Source organism: Eptesicus fuscus, chromosome 8 (genome assembly GCF_027574615.1).
Source record: "Eptesicus fuscus isolate TK198812 chromosome 8, DD_ASM_mEF_20220401, whole genome shotgun sequence".
Taxonomy (NCBI): Eukaryota; Metazoa; Chordata; class Mammalia; order Chiroptera; family Vespertilionidae; genus Eptesicus; species Eptesicus fuscus.
Window position 1 is genome coordinate 22,480,339 of NC_072480.1, and position 17,099 is coordinate 22,497,437.

At 50.9% G+C, this 17,099-nt stretch overlaps 1 protein-coding gene across 2 annotated transcripts; it reads right to left on the bottom strand.

The window, feature by feature from the left end:
- Positions 1-7,145: 7,145 nt before the first annotated feature.
- PCDH8 (protocadherin 8) lies at positions 7,146-11,672 on the bottom strand. Of its 2 annotated transcripts, none has more exons than XM_008145532.3 (3): positions 9,327-11,672; positions 8,640-8,847; positions 7,146-8,159 (listed from the first exon to the last, which is right to left on the bottom strand). In XM_008145532.3, exons 1-3 carry the CDS (start codon positions 11,670-11,672, stop codon positions 7,786-7,788), a joined length of 2,928 nt encoding a protein of 975 aa, XP_008143754.2. In that variant the 3' UTR covers positions 7,146-7,785. The 2 variants fall into 2 exon arrangements, with proteins under 2 accessions (XP_008143754.2, XP_008143753.2); XM_008145531.3 differs by having other exon boundaries at positions 9,036-11,672.
- Between the last annotated feature and the right edge of the window lie 5,427 nt (positions 11,673-17,099).

Below are 17,099 nucleotides of genomic sequence, written 5' to 3' on the forward strand. Positions count from 1 at the left end.
TGAATAATATTGAGACTCTATCCCTACCCACTTACCCATCACCTCCAACAGCCCAGCCTTTTCTCTGATGCTTTAGTGACATTCATTAGAATAAAATCTTCACCCCTCTACAGCGACTTTCCTAGAATTGATAGGAAGAAGATTTGGCAAACTAGACAAAGTCCTAATAGGATAAGAGACTAATGTTCAACATTTAGCATAGAAAGCAATTTGGTACTTTCATCAACTTAATGGTTTGTTGTATTTAAAGAACACAAGCAAAGATTTGACAATTATTTGGATTATTTAAGCCACGCGGCTTCAGATACCAAAATGGACTAGACCACATCACATCTCTAGATATATGGTGCCCACAGATTTTTGAAGATCTCTTGAGTTGGGTCTAAAAAGATGCTGCTGCATTGAGACTGGAAGATGAGGAGGCCTTAACCTTTGGTAGATAAGGTTATGGCTGATGCTAATTCTGCATCCTCCAAGCACTCCTGGAGTCATTAGGCTAGCTAGGGTAGATGAGATGCTGAAATCTATTGGTCATGTTTGATTTGGAGGCATATTTAGCACAAATTCTCTGTGGGGACATATGTTGATTTGTAGATACAGAGTCTCTTGGCTATGGTGTGTAACCATGACCTTTAGTGCTTGGCTCAGTGAATCATTCCATTCAGCAAGTGCTTTTATTGAATCCTTATTATGTATCAGCCAGTGTAGCAGGTGGTAGGGATAGAGAGATGAAGGACACAGGCAGTCCTTGATTTCATGGGTCACTGTAGGAGACAGGTAAGTGGAAAAACAATTACCCTCAGTTTGGTAAGTGCTACGGAAGCACACAGGAGGTGCACTCTGCCCTGTTTGGCTGTTGGCTGAAAGAGGGGGTGAAGTGATTCTTCAGCAGTCTTAAAGGATAAGAATAAAGGGCCGAAGAAGAGAAAGGGTGGGGTAAGGAGAGGGCGAGAGGCAACAGAATGTTATTCCAGGCAGAAGGACCAGGATGAGGAATCGAGACACAAGTAGATCTTTCTGGCTGAAGCACCAGGTGTGCCTGTGGGTAGGGAAGTTGTCGGGGGAGGCAGGGGCCAGAGCAAGAAGAGTCTGGATGCCATGGACAGCACTGTGGACTTTATCTTAAAGGCAATGGGAAGTTATGAGGGTATTAATCAGAAGAGTGACAAGATCAGATGTTTAGAAAAGGTCGTTTTGGCAGCAGTGTGGAGGATGGAATGGTGACTCCAGGGAAGGCAGATAGGAGATTTTTGCTAGAGACCAGGAAAGAAGCAATAAAAATTTAAATAAGGCGGTAGGCCTTATACTGTATCAGACAGATCATGAATTTAATGTCAGTTCCTTCTAATATTAACTGCGTGACCTATGGCAAGTTACCTTACCTCTCCCAGTCTCACTCTCCCATATATAAGATGGTTCAATGAGTACTTATCTGGGAAGGTTGTGAAAAATTAATTGTAAATGCTTGGTACAGTGCCTGGAAAGCAGTAATCCCTAAAAAAAATGACATCTTTATTCTTATTCTTGTTCTTTTGCAGCCATCCTGATGTGGATAGTCTCTGTGAAAACAGGCACTGAAACAAGGACCTGGGGGCAGGGCATCCCAGGAAGCACAGTGAGGAAAGTGAGGCAGGGAGGGAGGGAGGAAAGCCGATGAAGAGGGTGTTACTGAGTGGGTCGCTGCTGTGGGCAAGTGGGGCTCAAATTCACTTGAAACCCTCAAGAGATAGAAATTGTTCCTGCAAGGGATGGGAAAATTGGAGTATTTATCCACCAACACCTGCCCCTAATTGGCCGAGGGATGGCTCTGCAGGTCTTAAGTCCCCAGTACAGACTGCTCTGTGCACAGGCCAAACAAGCTTCTGTGGCCCTAACTCTGGTGGGACCCCGAGTCCTCAGCAAGTCTCAAGCAGCAGACACAGATGCTTGAGATGGAGGCTGTCATCATGTCACCGGAAGTGTCCATTGCAGTTGAGGTGAACTCAGAGATCAACAGTGGGGACATGGGCAGAGCGTCATATCTGCCATAGTGGAGTAAGGGACAATTAAACAGTATGTAGAAAATAGACCTTGACGAGTGAAAGTAAGAACTATGGTGAAGTCTTGGGATGACTTTTGTGTTTTTGGTTTAATCTAAAAACTGCAGTCCCATTAATTGAGTTTAAAACAATTGCCAGAGAGGTAGTTTTGGGAGTAATGGTGGCAGAGAAGAAAGGATGATTTTGACTTGGACATGCTAAATCTGAGACATCCGTGATCTTGTCTAGCGTCATACTGAGTTGGCAAGTGAAATTTCCCAAATTCTGTTTTAAATTATGCAGGCTTCACTTTGACATGTTGAAATTCCTTAAACAAGTTTTGTGGGGGCCAAACCTGTACTCTGTTAACGAGCAAAGATCCACCCAACCTCCCACCCCCACCCCTACCCCCACCCCCACCCCTGCTACAAGAGCAAGTTTACTCCAGTGCTTTCAGTGATGGCTTTTAGAACCGCCTGTTGTCTCTTCCTACGTGCTGTTCACATTTTAGATGACTTTAAACCTGTGGGTAAATTGCCTTGTAGATTATTTTTTTTCTGAAGAAAGGGAATAATAAATACTCTCTTGAGTTACTGCCTAGCTATTGAAAAACTAAACAGTATTTTCAAAACCCTTTTGAGTTCTTGCAAAGCACATTGCCCATTGAGTATTGTATTACTTTGCTTCTGTTTGCTTTCAAAACTTACAGCATTCCAATTATCCTATTGTTACCGAATTCACTACAGTTAATATGCTTGTTTACGAAAATGGAATTTTTAAATGATAAAAGCTTATATTTGCCAAGTGAAATAAGCCAGATATTTAGCTAATTATACCATGGAACTCATCCTGATTTTATACACTGAGTGGCCAGATTATTATGATCTCTGAACGCATAATAATCTGGCCACTCAATATACATATACATACATATATATATGCTAGAGGCCCAGTGCACGAAATTCGTGCACGGGGGGTGGGGGGTGTACCTCAGGCCAGCCTGCACCCTCTCCAATCTAGGACCCCTTGAGGGATGTCCGACTGCCTGTTTAGGCCCGATCCGAACAGGCAGTTGGACATCCCTCTCACAATCCAAGACTGCTGGCTCTCAACTGCTCGCCTGCCTGCCTTCCTGATTGCCCCTAACCGCTTCTGCCTGCCAGCCTGATCACCCCCTAACCACTCCCCTGCCAGCCTGATTGATGCCTAACTGCTTCCCTGCCAGCCTGTTTGCCCCTAACTGCCCTCCCCTGCAGGCCTGTCACCCCTACCTGCCGTCTCCTGCAGGCCTGATCGCCCACAACTGCTCTCCCCTGCAGGTCTGTGTCCCCCCCCACTGCCCTTCCCTGCAGGCCTGGTCGCCCCCAACTTACCTCCTCTGCTGGCCTGGTCACCCCTAACTGCCCTCCCCTGCAGGCTTGATCACCCCTAACTGCCCTCCCTTGCAGACCTGGTCCCTCCCAACTGCCCTCCCCTGCTGGCCATCTTGTGGTGGCCATCTTGTCTCCACATGGGGGCAGTCATCTTTGACCACATGGGGGCAGCCATCTTGTGTGTTGGAGTGATGGTAAATTTGCATATTATTCTTTTATTAGATAAGATTAGATAGGATAGAGGCCTGGTGCACGGGTGGGGGCCGGCTGGTTTGCCCTGAAGGGTGTCCTGGGTCAGGGTGTGGGTTCCATTGGGGCATGGGGTGGCCTGGGCGAGGGGCCTGTGGTGGTTTGCAGGCTGGCCACGCCCCCAGGTGACCCAAGCAGAGGCCCTGGTATCTGGGATTTATTTATCTTCTATAATTGAAACTTTGTAGCCTTGAGTGGAGGCCAAGGCAGGCCAGGGAAGGCGGAAAGCTTGGCTTCCTCCATTGCTGGGGGAAACTCAAGCCTCCTGCTCTCTCCAGCTCCATGGCTGCCTGCCGCCATTTTTGTTGGGATTTATTTATCTTCTATAATTGAAACTTTGTAGCCTTGAGTGGAGGCCTCGGCCTGCCAGAGCAGGTGGAAAGCTTGGCTTCCTCCATTGCTGGGGAAACCCAAGCCTCCTGCTCTCTCCATGGCCACAGCCATCTTGGTTGGGTTAATTTGCATACTTGCTCCTGATTGGCTGGTGGGCGTGGCTTGTGAGTGTAGTGGAGGTACGGTCAATTTGCATATTACTCTTTTATTAGGTAGGATTAGAGGCCCGGTGCATGAATTCGTGCATGGGTGGGGTCTGGCCAGCCTGGTCAGGGGGAGGGGACATGGGTAGTTGGCCAGCCTGCCTGCTGGTCGAACTCCTGGTCGAGGGGACAATTTGCATATTAGCCTTTTATTATATAGGATATACACTGAGTGGCCAGATTATTATGCGTTCAGAGATCATAATAATCTGGCCACTCAGTGTATATGTTTCATATTTTCTCTCCTTGTGCATATATATATTTGTATTTGGAGATATGCATCCTGTTTTTGCTCTATTTTACAATGAATTTTAATAGATGTTGAAACCACTTATATTTTAATTTTTTGAAGTGGTTTCTTTGATGGATATTTTATTATAAGTATCATAGGACATCCAAGTCAATGGGGCCAGACATAAAAATATGAAATAGATAAAGTCTGGCTTTAGGTTTCCCTTTCAAGGTGACCTCCCACTTCTCCACGGGCCTTCCCACTTCTCCAAGTGCCCAAAGGTTGTCAGTATCTCCAAAGAGGTATTTGTGGTTCCATCATAATAGTCTAAGCCTGCTGAGTTTGCCTGTGGTGTTTACTTTAGCACACTTGTTTGTACAGTGTTGACTATACATGAGTGAAAGTGGAAGAAGTGAAGAGAACAAACCAGTGTGAGAGCAAGGCCAGACTTCCTCAATCTGTTTCATCTTGGTTTCATCTTCCTTAGTGGGTGGGGCTGCACTGGCAGTTCTGGTAAAGACTGGCTCCAAAGGAAGGCAAGGAAAGAGGAAGAGAGAATCTAATGACTATAACTATAGGCCAGGCATTGGCCTATGTTTTCTGCATATATATTATCTCAATTTAATAAAGAAATATGTTTTTTTAAAATGTACTTGATAATAAACATTTTTGGAGAAAAACAGAAAGCCTCTTTTATATAGCTCCTGTTTCTCTGAGGGTTCCTGCTGCTGACCGCTAGAAGAGAAGAGCCTCATGCACCCCCTCTTTTATTATGTTTTCAAAAATACTTTTTAAGTACTGAATAGTGTGTTCGATACTTTTTAAGTCCCAAGCAAAAATAAGGTCTTTTAATGGCCATTTCTCTAAGGGAAAAATATGACAATGAAGTCATAGAGGTTTTGCAAACCTAATTTTTGGAATAATGAAATAGCTTGCACAGTACAAAGTAAAGTAATGACAATGACATTATTTTACTTTTGAAGGACTAAAGCAGGCACACACCTTCAGAGATTGGACACTTTTAGACTGCAGTGTGGGATTATTAATTCTTCTGCTCTGCAATTGATGGGACTGCCCAAGAATAAAGATTTAGATGTTAGGTCAATGCTCAACCACTGAGCCACACTAGCTGGGCGAGCTTTATATACGAGAATGGGAGCTCCGCTCCCCAGGGACCTGGTCATCAGGTTCTAGAATTGTCTGATAACATGGCCACATCCAATGTTTTCTTTTGGAACCTGAGGTCTGGGCAGTCCGAGCTTCTCAGGCACAGGTTCAGCTCAGTTGCCTGTAGAAACCACCAAACTTTTCATAGGCCGTGGGTGGCGAAGCACTTGTTTGTGCCCGCCCTGCTGTTCAGCTTGGAGCCACCACTGGTTTTAATTATGACTTCAACAGGCAGCTTTGAGGGCTCCTCTGTTCATTACAGTGCCTCACACGCCATAATTAGTAATAAAGGAACACAGGAACGTCATAAATATAACGGGCTAAACAATAATCAGGCAGTAAAGGCAACGCATTGGGACTGTTCCACCTAACACTTTATTTCTTTCAAGTTAAAAACAAAACAAAACAAAAAAGCTTTTAATTATTTTTCGTTGTTTTATTAGAGAGAGAGAGGGGACAGGGAGAGAGAGAAACATGATCAGCTGCTTCCTGCATGCCTCCTACCCAGGATCTAGCCCACAACCCAGGCATGTGCCCTGACCGGAAATCAAAGAGGAAATCTTTTGGTGCATGGGACAACACCCAACCAACTGAGCCGCAATGGCCAGGGCCAAAACAAAAAACTTCAGTTGCTTCATTTTATTTTCTTGCCTGGAATAATTCTGGCCACTTATTACCTGTGTGACTTTTGGCATTTTACCTAACCTCACGGTGGCTGTTTTTTTTTTTTTTTTGTGTGTGTGTGTGTGGTCTGTTTGTTTTTAATCTGTGAAATGGAGAGCATGATAGTTCCCATCTCATGGGAATAGACTGAGGATTAAATGAGATAATTCATGCAGAGTGCTTTGTAAGGAGCTTCACTCCCATGAAAGCTTGTTCAGTAAATGCTAGCTCTCATTATTATCATTTTAATCTCAAGTGAAATGAATGTGTAAAGTATAAGGCATAGATCTCAAAAACCTTCCATTATGTACTCTTTCAAACACAAACACACAAATAGATTGGTATAATTACTCCCACCCCCCACACATGTACCCATGCAAGCATTGACAGTGATCAATATTTTATCAATCTTATTTCATTTAGCAAATTTTAAAACAAATTCCAAGCATCATGTCATTTCACACATAAATTTGAGTGTCTTTTTTTATATTAACATCCATAATATGCTAAGAGCTTCTTGGGACTATATCTTCCTAATCTTGAACCCCAGCTCCTAGGAGTTACTATGGTTAGTAAAAGCTCTACTAATGTTTGCTTAATTAGTGAATGAACAGTCCAAACAGTTTTCTTTGACTTTATGGTAGATGCGCTATAAATATTTGTTGAGTGAATAAGCAAGGGCAGGAATTTTTTAGAGTTCCTAGTGTTTATGGAGATGCACATGTTTTACAAAATCAACAAATATTGTTAATACTTTGATGAGGTTTTCCAATACTTGAATCCCACAGGTTTAATATTGCTGTGAACATTAATAGTGCCCAAATAATCAGCCCATCCGAGGTTTAAATTTTTTTTATTTTTGTTTTTTTTTAAATTTTTTTCTTGAGATTTAATTTTGGTACTCAAATTATTTGTATCTGACTATAGGCATCTTCACGAAAAGCAATTAGCAGATTCTTCAAACACATGACAAATCCTTTATTACTGTGCTTATAAGTGACACGGTTTACAGAAAACCAAATGTAATTAAATAACATTGAACTTGAAATCTACCACAGACTCAAGATATACAAGTTATACTTGGCAAGGCAAAACTTCTCAAACACTAGATTGTTTTAGGTAAAAGACAAATTTCCATTAAGGAATTCCAACATGTTTTGTTTTTTTGTCTTACAGACATTTCCTTTGGCAATAACTTCCACTTTAGCTTTTATTATATAAAAATATAACAAAATTTCATTATATACAAACATTACATTACACAATGTACAGGTTAAAAACACTAAGAAAATGTCAAGCTGCAAGTGAAATTAAAGTCAATAGCATGATAAGAAAAATTAAATACAGCACACATTTCATAAAAATTACATTAACTACATTTGTTTTGTTTGCAAATACCAAACAGTACTAATGTGATTGGAAATAGCTCCCAACAACTTCATTTTAAGGCACATCTTGCATATTTATATATACAACACTGAAACCGGTCAATAACTTAGGGGCTTCTCAGAGTGACCTGTATATGTGTGAAGACATGCAGCGTGGGGTTACACATTTTCATTGGCTTCCTTCTTTGGGGACAGGTACCTGCCAGGTGGGGACTGATAGAGGGGTACCCCGATCTCCTGCAAGTCTGGGAGCCTCGCTGGACGAGGAGGGGAGAGCAGAGTGACTGTCCTGTCATAGTCTCTGTGCAGCACTTTCTCATAGACGCTCTGCAGCCCCACTGTCTTGGGCAGCTGGGCCTGGTAGTAATTGTCTCTGCGCAGAGGATCCCGAGGCAGCGACGTGCTCTTACAGAAGGTTGACATCTGGGCTGGTGGGTGTGTGGAGGGCTGGGTGTTGGGCCCTCCACATGATGGGCTCCAGCAGCGGTCAGAGTGGCCCAGGATCTTGCACTCAGCCGTGCACGCCCACAGTCCTGACATAAAAGAGAGAGGGAGAGAGCGTGAATATTACTGAGACTGGTATGCCTCCATCTTCAGTATGTCAGACAGGGTTAGGGTGGCTGAAAAGGAAAACCTGCATGAAGATGAATGCCAGTGACTGAAGATTTGAAAGGAACATTGCTGTAAAGCCACACAACTCCAAATTGGCTCAGCTTCTTTTGCTGGAAGCAAAAGCCCCCTCCCCCACAAAAAAGCCGGCCGGGTCGGTCGCTAGCATCACCCCTGCCTCTGCCTACCAGGGTGGGGCTGTGCTGAATTCAAACGGTGAAGCTGCCTCAACCGTGCGCTTTAAAGTTCATTGTCTGGGGCCTGCCGGAGTCCGGAACTCCAGGACTGAGAAAAGTGGGGAAGAGGGAGTGGCGTGGGCAACAGAGGTTGAGAGGAGGGAGTAAGTGTCAAAAGGGGAGGGAGAGGAAGGAATGCTGAACTTGGAAGGAAAGAGGAGTCCTCACCGCTCTGCATATGGTTGATGAGGTCCTTTTTCAGAGCGTCCCCACTGATGTCCGAATCGCTGTCATTGAAATCACTGTCCCCTTTGCCGCTGTCTTTGCCGCTGAACTTCTCCGCTTCTCGGCCAGAGATGGTGTTGAAAGAATGTCCTTTCCACACCGCCACAGGGGGCGCCGGCTCCGTTCCGAAGCCAGAGGCGCCGCGGAAGGGCTGCAGCAGGGGATGGGGGAGAACCGGGGGTGAGGGTTGGGCAAGGAACAACAAAACAAAACAAAACAAAAAAAATACGTGCGACAGGTTAGGCATCTATCTGGCACGCCCACCCAGACCCCTCCAGTCTCTTCCCCCAGCCTGTCCGTGGAGCACGGAGCGGGGCGCCCAGCCGCAGAAGGCCTCACCTCGGCGTGCGCGCCGCGGAGCCGCTGCTGCCCCTCGAAGTGACAGGAGCTTTCCCCGGTGACGCTGCCGCCCTCCGAGCCCGGCACTTCGGCTGCCGCGACTGCGGGCGGGGGCGCGTCGGCCGCGGGGCTGCCAAAGGGCGCTTTGCCGCTGCCAGGGAAGGTGAGCACGTCGAACATGTTGGGTCTGGGCCCGGCTCCCCGGGCGGCCTCCTCCGGGGAGCCAGGAGCCGAGGCGCCGCCGCCCGCCGCCCCGGGCCGCTCTTCCCGGCAGGCCCCCCCTTTGCGCACCTCCTTCTTGCGGCGATTGCAGGTAGTGGCGATGGCGATGATGGCGGCCAGTAGCAGCGTGCAGCTCCCGGCCAGCACGATGATGACGATCAGTGGCGTGTCCCATTGTAGCGCCGACCCGGACGCTGCGAGCCGCGAACCCGGCGGGCGAGAGCGCTCCGGGCTCCCGGCCCCGGCGGGCGCTCCCGGCCCCCGCCCGCCGCCTGCTGTCACCACGAAGCTGACTGTGGCAGTGGTAGAGAGCGGGGGACGGCCGCCGTCGGATATGACCAGCAGCGCCCGGAACACGCGGCCTAGCGGCTCCTGAGACAGATCGCCGGTGAGCACGATCTCCCCCGTGCGGCGGCCGATGGCGAAAGCTTCTCGCGGCTCCTGTTGCAGGAGGTCGAATGCCAGCTCCCCATTAGCACCCTCGTCCGCGTCCCGAGCTTGCACACGCGCCACGGCCGTGTCCCTTGCAGTGCGCCCTGGGACTGCCACTTCCAGGGAGCCGTTGGCCGGCGCCGGATGCACCAGGACTGGCGCGTGGTCGTTCTGGTCCAGCACCCGCACTTGCACCAGGGCGCTGCTGGAGAGCTGAGGGACGCCGCCGTCGCTCGCCTGGATGCGCACGTCGAGCTGGCGCAGCGTCTCGTAGTCGAAGCTGCGCAGCGCATAGATGGCCCCGGTAGCCGGGTCCACTGAGACGTAGGTGGACACGGCGCCCCCAGCGCGGCCTACCTCAGCCTCCAGCAGCCGGTAGGTGACCTGGCCGTTACGGCCCAGGTCCGGGTCCCGGGCAGCCACCGTGGCCAAGTAGGCGCCCGGCGGGTTGTTCTCGCGCACAGACACCTCGTACACCCGCTGTGTGAAGAGGGGCGCGTTGTCGTTCTCATCACCCACGCGCACCGTGTAGGGCCTCACGGTGCGTAGCGGGGGCGCGCCGCGGTCCTCGGCCACCAGCGTCAGGTTGTACTCAGCAATTCGCTCACGGTCCAAGGATGCAGCGGTCACCACCAGGTAGCTGCCCGCGTAGGCCGGCTGTAGCCGGAAGTGCTCGTGCCCGTAGAGGGCGCAGCGCACCTGCCCGTTGGCGCCCGAGTCCCTGTCCGAGGTGCTGACCAGCGCCACCAGGCTCTCGCGCGCCGCCCCCTCTGGCACCAGCGAGATAGCACCGGCCTCTGGTGTCCCGGGCCCGGTAGACGAGGTCGTGACCGCCCCCTCGAGAGCAGCAGCGGCGGCGGCGGCGGCGGCGGCGAAGGGCGAGGCGGCAGGCGCGCCCGGGGCGGCCAGGGGCGTGATGGTGATGTCCGGCGCGTTGTCATTGACGTCGCGGATGCGCACGATGACCTTGCAGGTGGCTGAGCGAGGCCCCGGGCCACGGTCCTGCGCCCGCACGTCCAACTCGTAGGTGTCCTGGCGCTCGTAGTCCACGGGTCCCGCGAGGGTGAGGCGTCCCGAGCGCGGGTCGAGGTGGAAGAGCCGGCGCGCCTCCGGAGGGGTGCGGGCGCCGAAGGAGAACACGACTTCGCCGTTGGGGCCCTCGTCAGGGTCGGCCGCGTCCAGGTCGAACAGCAGCGAGCCCACGGGCGCGTCCTCTGCCAGCTCGACCTCGGCCACGGCGCCCTGCGGGAAGGCCGGGCTGTGGTCGTTGGCATCCAGCACACGCACACTGAGGGCGGCCGTAGCGGAGCGCGGCGGGCGGCCGCCGTCCTGGGCCACCAGCTCCAGGCTGTAGGCGGCCTGGCTCTCGCGGTCCAGCTCCTGCAGCAGGACCAGGTCGGCACACTGGGCACCGTCTGCTCGAGTCTGCAGTTCCACGCGGAAGGGGCTGTGTGGCTCGGCCAGGCGCACGCTCTGCAGTCCGTTGGCGCCCACGTCCTCGTCCACTGGCACCTCCAGGGGGATGCGTGTGCCCACGGCCGCGCCCTCGGACACCTCCACGGGGATCTGGGCCCGTGGGAAGTGCGGCGCGTGGTCGTTGACATCCCTCACCTCGACCTCCACGTGCACCAGCCGGAACTGCTCCTGCGAAAAACTGACCACGTCGAAGGCCAGCACGCACTGTGGGGCCTGGCCGCACAGTCGCTCGCGGTCCAGGCCCGCATCCCCGACGGTCAGCTGCCCATCACCCTCACGCACACGTAGCAGCGAGCTGTTGAACTGCTTCATCAGGCGGAAGCTTGTGTCTCCGGACACTTTCATATGTAGGTCCTCAGCCAGGGTCCCGATGACCGTGCCAGGAGCGTCCTCCTCGAAGGTGCTGTATCGCACTGTCTTGCTCTGGGCCACCGAGAGCACCCAGCAGAGGCTAAAGAGCTGCAAAGGTAAGAGGCAGGGTCTACCCCCGCGCCTTACTGGACTCATGCCGCCAGCCCCAAGTTCTATTCCAAAATGCTGAAGAAAAGATTCCTCTCTGGTTTGCAGGTCCGGACCTGAGTCCCGGGCTCCTCGGAGCGCGCCTTTTGCCAGCTCCGTGCGGGAGAAGTCTGGCGGCTGCAGCTTCTGGGCTCCGGCGGGCTCCGAGGACGCGCGGCGGACCCGCGGACCCGCCCTCACTCCGCACACCTCCCTCCCTCCTCCTAGCTGCTGCTGCTGCGCCGCCGCGCGCCGCCTCCGTTTTTATAGCCGCCGATATGCAAATCACCAGAGCCAGGCAGCCAATGGCGACCGCGTCCTCGCGCTGCTCCTACGTCAGCCTCTGACAATCCCTTTAATGTGGAAAGGCTTAGAGGGGAAAACAAGAAAGGAAAATTAGGAAATCTTTCCTTTGTTTCTTTAACTCCTTTTGCTTTTTCCTTTTCTGCGTGTGGAGGAGTTAGCACAGGTTTTGTTCTTTGTTTCCTTCCGGTGCCGGCTGCTCGATCTAAGAGCAAACGCGCTGGGATTTCTTCGTGGTAGCTCAGGACCCCCCACCCACTCCCTGCGTTTTGCACCTCGGAGGCTTCCAAGCGCCAGCAGCCCTCTCTCCACAGACGAGCTCTGCCCGGCAAGGCTCGGCTCGCCTCCTCTCCCTGCTTCCCACGGCGCCCGGAATAGCCTCTCGATTAGGAGCCCAAAGGAGAAGGGAAAATTGATTTTATTCAAATTTGTATACGCAATTGTGTTTTTGCTCCTGTGAGCCCGGGTGATCAGAGTTGCTACTTCTCTTTCAGAAAAGAACCCTGCGATGTGTTAGTATGCATGTCACTGTCCAAATGGCTTTCTTAAATCCTGGGCGCTAGTAGGCAAGGAAAAAAGTTCCAAATAGGATTTAGCATAAGCTTGAGGAGATTTGGAAAGGTTTCAAAGATCAGTCTGTATCAAAGGCTTATGAAGCCCTCGTTAGCACTGGAAATAGAATGGCGTGGCAGGAGATCCCTTTGGAGGACCCAATGTCTGTATTATTTCACGGTGACAAGCTAAGGGGAGAGAACGTTGAACAGTTTCCACAGCGGAGTTGGGCTAACTTGAATATAATGAGCAAACGCCACATGTATCCATTATGTTCCTCTATTCATCCCCAATCACCGCCATAACTCTCTGGCTAAAGGGTGAAGGGCGCTGAATTCCACACAATACCAGGCTCACATTAAAGTGCATTTAGAGAACTTTCCCTCCTGATGCCTGTTCCGCCTATTTAGAGGATTTTCTTTCTTGTTCTAATAGGGCCGCCCTGGGAAGAAACATGCCGTTCCAGAAGAACAAAATCACAGCGTGATGTTGAAACCTGGGGAACATAACCATCTGCCTAGGAAAGTGTTGAGCTTCGGCATTGCCAAACTCTGGGCTGGTCAGGTATAGCTGCCCCCCGCAGGTATCCCTAAAGATCAGGAAGATGGGTCTCCAAGCCGGAACAAGAGGAATTCTTGCTCATTCTTGTTGAAGAGCTTTACTGAGCAGGCGATGAAAATATGCTAGAAAGGGGAAAGGTAACAGCAAAAGTCACACAATGGAAGAATTTATTTTTTTTTTAAAAAGGGCGTTGGATTTGATAAGCAAATTTCCTTCAGTAAATAATCTTTTGAATCCTGATTTTAGTCCTGTTCTCAGATTCCTATCTCTTAAACCAGAGGGAAAGTGTCCTGTTGTTGTTTGTTTTGTTTTGTTTTTTGTTTTTCCCCCCCAGAAAAGATACAGGAGTCTCCTCAGAGAAGGAGACCAAGCAGGGACCTGGGTGGACAGTGGGGGTTGTGGAGGATAAAGGAGGTGCTTGGAGTTGCCAGGGAGCATAAAATGCAGCCTTAACCATCAATTAAAAAAAGCTTTTATGAGATTGGGGGTGGGCGGTGGATAGTTGGGGATTTCCTTTGCCTCTCGGTTCCCTTTCCCACCTTTTTCACTTTGCAGCCTGCATGCAACGAGGCCAGGCAAGCCAGCCGCTCAGGGACAGGACATGGAAAGGAGACGCCCCGTCCAGGAGCCCAATTGTCAGCCATCTCTTCCACTATTTCCCCCTACCAATTGCCATTTAATATCTCTCTCTCTCTCTCTCTCTCTCTCTCTCTCTCTCTCTCTCTCTCTCTCTCTCTCTCTCCTCTCTCTCTCCTCTCTCTGGCCCCAAGAGACATTTATTTCTCTGGGGTTCTGCGCAGCCGAAAGAACTTTGTCTTCTTTCTGAACCCCGCACCTTTCCCACCTGGCCTGCTGGTGAGCTTGGCGCCCCCAGGGTCCCGCCCTCTCTCCTCACCCCTGCTCCCCGTTCGCCCCAGACCCGAGCAGATTCAGAACTCGGCAGCCTGACAGCGGCCTCCCCTCTGCTATTCGCGTAACCCCGAGAGTCAGGCCCGCGCCACGCGGCTGCTGCTGAGCGCAGAACACGGCGAGGCGGGGAAGGAGAGAGCGAGAGGGCCGGGGCCAGAGTCGCGGAGAACGGATGTCTTACGCTGTTTCCACGGCCAGGCCCTTGTCGTGAGCCCGGCCGCGGGTCGCTGCGAGCCGGGCCCACATCTGCGCCTCCTGCCCCCGGCGCCTCAGTTCTGGACTGGCCCGTGGGAGCTCAGCGCTATTCATTCATTCATTCATTCATTCATTCATTCATTCATTCGGCGGGAGAATCGGAGCTACCTAATACATTTACTCAAAACACTTCCACGCCATCATGCACATTCTCAGGACTGAAATGAACGAGGCGTATTTTGAGGGAGCGAAGGGTGAGAGTGGTGCGGAGGCAGGTAGCCGTGCAGAGGGGGGAGGCGGGGTGGGGGGCGGCCGGCAGCAGGTCCAGGGCCTTTTATCCTCTGCCCGTGCCGGGGCCGCTCGGATCCCGCAGCCGCGAGCGCGGAGCCCTGGGCGGGGCGCCGGGGGGAGAGCGCGGAGCCGGCGCGCAGGAGCCGGGCTGCGAGCCCCGCGGCCGAGGCCGGCGCGGAGGCCTTTCCTTCCCCGCCGGCTGCCGGCTGCCGAGGTGTGAAGGCACGCGAGCCGGGGGAGCTGCGGCCCCGCCGCCTGCAGCCCAGCCCCCGGGCTGACGGAAATGCACCGGCGTCCACAGCCACCCCCCGGGGAGCCGGCTGTCCCGGGAGGCAGGGGCCGAGGAGCGGGGGCCGGGAGGGGAGCCCGCCCGCCCCCGGCGCGGATCCCGCCCCACAAAGGCCCCTCCGGTCGACTTGTCATCATGCCAAAGGCCTAGGCTGGCTCAAAGGAGCCCCTTTCTCTCGATTTTTTTTTTTTTTCCAAACTACCTCGCCCGCCACTGTCTCGAAATCCTGAGAACAAACACAGCCCCACAATGGCCGGCCTTTTCTCGGGATGCAAATGCCGCGGACGCCCAGAGCGGGGTGTCTGGCACCGCCCGAAGCCGCTTTGTGGAACTCGCGTGCGGACCCCGAGACGGACACGGGCGTCACGTGACGGATTAGGGCTCGGGAGCGTTTTCAAAGCGGCGACCAAGGGCGGGCTCAGCCCGATCTGATGTCTCCCACAGTTTAGCGGGCAAGGAAATCAGGATATATTTTCGTGTGTAATAGGATTATCTTTTCCATTTCAAGTTCTATGCAGCATGTAATTTATTTTTAATTAGGATTATGTCTGCTAGGAAGGAGAACTAGACTTCGATGGAAAGTGTAATCCTTAAGGATGGATTGGGGGAGGGGTTGTTTTTTAACCTTTTAACTTCAGAAAAAGTCCTGGGCCCGGCGGTGTTCCTCCCACAGGCTCCCTCCCTCGTTTGAACCGTGGCGGGCTTACTTCGGGTTGCTCTCTAGAAATGTAACCAAGCGCTTTTCTACACTCCAAACACTTTCTATTTTTAAAAAAGCGACCCCCCACCTCTGTTACTTGGCTGTCAACACTGACACAATGGCTCTTAAACGTTTACACCAAACCACAGTGCAGCATCTTCCCGGGATCCAAACTTATTAGCATGTAGACATTGACACAATTTGGGGGTGAAGGTAACTAACTGTTGTTCGGTCATTGATTTTGGATCGATGCCAGCACCAGATGCTCAAAACCCTGCACTCTTCCCAGGTCTTGGGCCACTCAGCCTTCTGTGTCAGAATGCTGGGGGATGCCCACTGGCCTGGAAGGAAGCACAGCTGTTGACGGAAGGCGCCGGGAGCATCCTACATGGGTTCAAATATGAACATTACCATTGATTTGCTGTGTGACACTGGGCAGATTACTTGAGCTCTCTGTATCTTAGTTCTCAAATGTATAAAATGGGGATAATAATAGTATTTGTAAGGTTGTCTTCAGGACTATGTAAGATACAGGATCAGCTTGGGAAGCCCTGAGCACATGTTAGTTATCACTTCTTAAAGCACAAGGAAGAAACATTGGCGGCCATCTAATTTAAGCCTTTTATTTTATAGGTGAGGGATTTGTTCAGAAAGGAGCCCCTCCCCCCATTTTCTGATTGTTTCTTTGCTGTAGTTACAACTGTCCGTCTGATTCCTTTGTAACCGCACCCCCCTCCTTCTAGAAACACTAATAGATATAGTGGTAGGTATATAGATACAAAAGGAAGGAGAAAATGGTCATGTGAGGGTTCAAGTAACTTTCATACCTCCGTGTCATTTAAATTTTTTGGGGTGCCTTACTTTCTGGTTAAGATCAGGTGATGACACAAAGGGGTGGAGATGAACAGGACATGCCCTGCTGAAGGAGCAGCAACCTCAGGGGCATGTGGGACTGAGGCTGGGATGGAGGGTGTTATGAAGGGCTGGGCAGGGGCACAGGGTGTAGAAAGCCAGAGTGAGCAGGTAGGTGCTTTACACACCCATGTTGAGGAATTCTAGATTTATCCTTCAAGCGATGGGAGCTGTTGCAGGATGTCACCCCTGAAATCAATAGGCTCACTAGGGCAGCGATTTTTACCCTTCTGCATCTCATGGCACACATAAACTAGTTAGTAAAATTCTGTGGCATACCAAAAAATTATTTTTTTGCTGATCTGACCAGAAAAAAAAGTGTAATTTTCATTCATTCACACCAGACAGCTATTGTTGTTTTTTTTTTTAAATGTATTTTATTGATTTTTTTACAGAGAGGAAGGGAGAGGGATAGAGAGTTAGAAACATCAATGAGAGAGAAACATCGATCAGCTGCCTCCTGCACATACTGGGGATGTACCCGCAACCAAGGTACATGCCCTTGACCGGAATCGAACCTGGGACCCTTCAGTCCGTAGGCCAACACTCTATCCACTGAGCCAAACCTGTTAGGGCCAGACAGCTATTGTTGTTGGCTGTTGTAATTTTTTAAATTTGACAATCTAAGGGAAAGAAGTCAGTGCCTTTGACTAAATAGTCAAGTGCTGCGTGTTTTAAAAATTATTGCGGCACACCAGTGTGCCATGGCACACCAGTTGAAAAT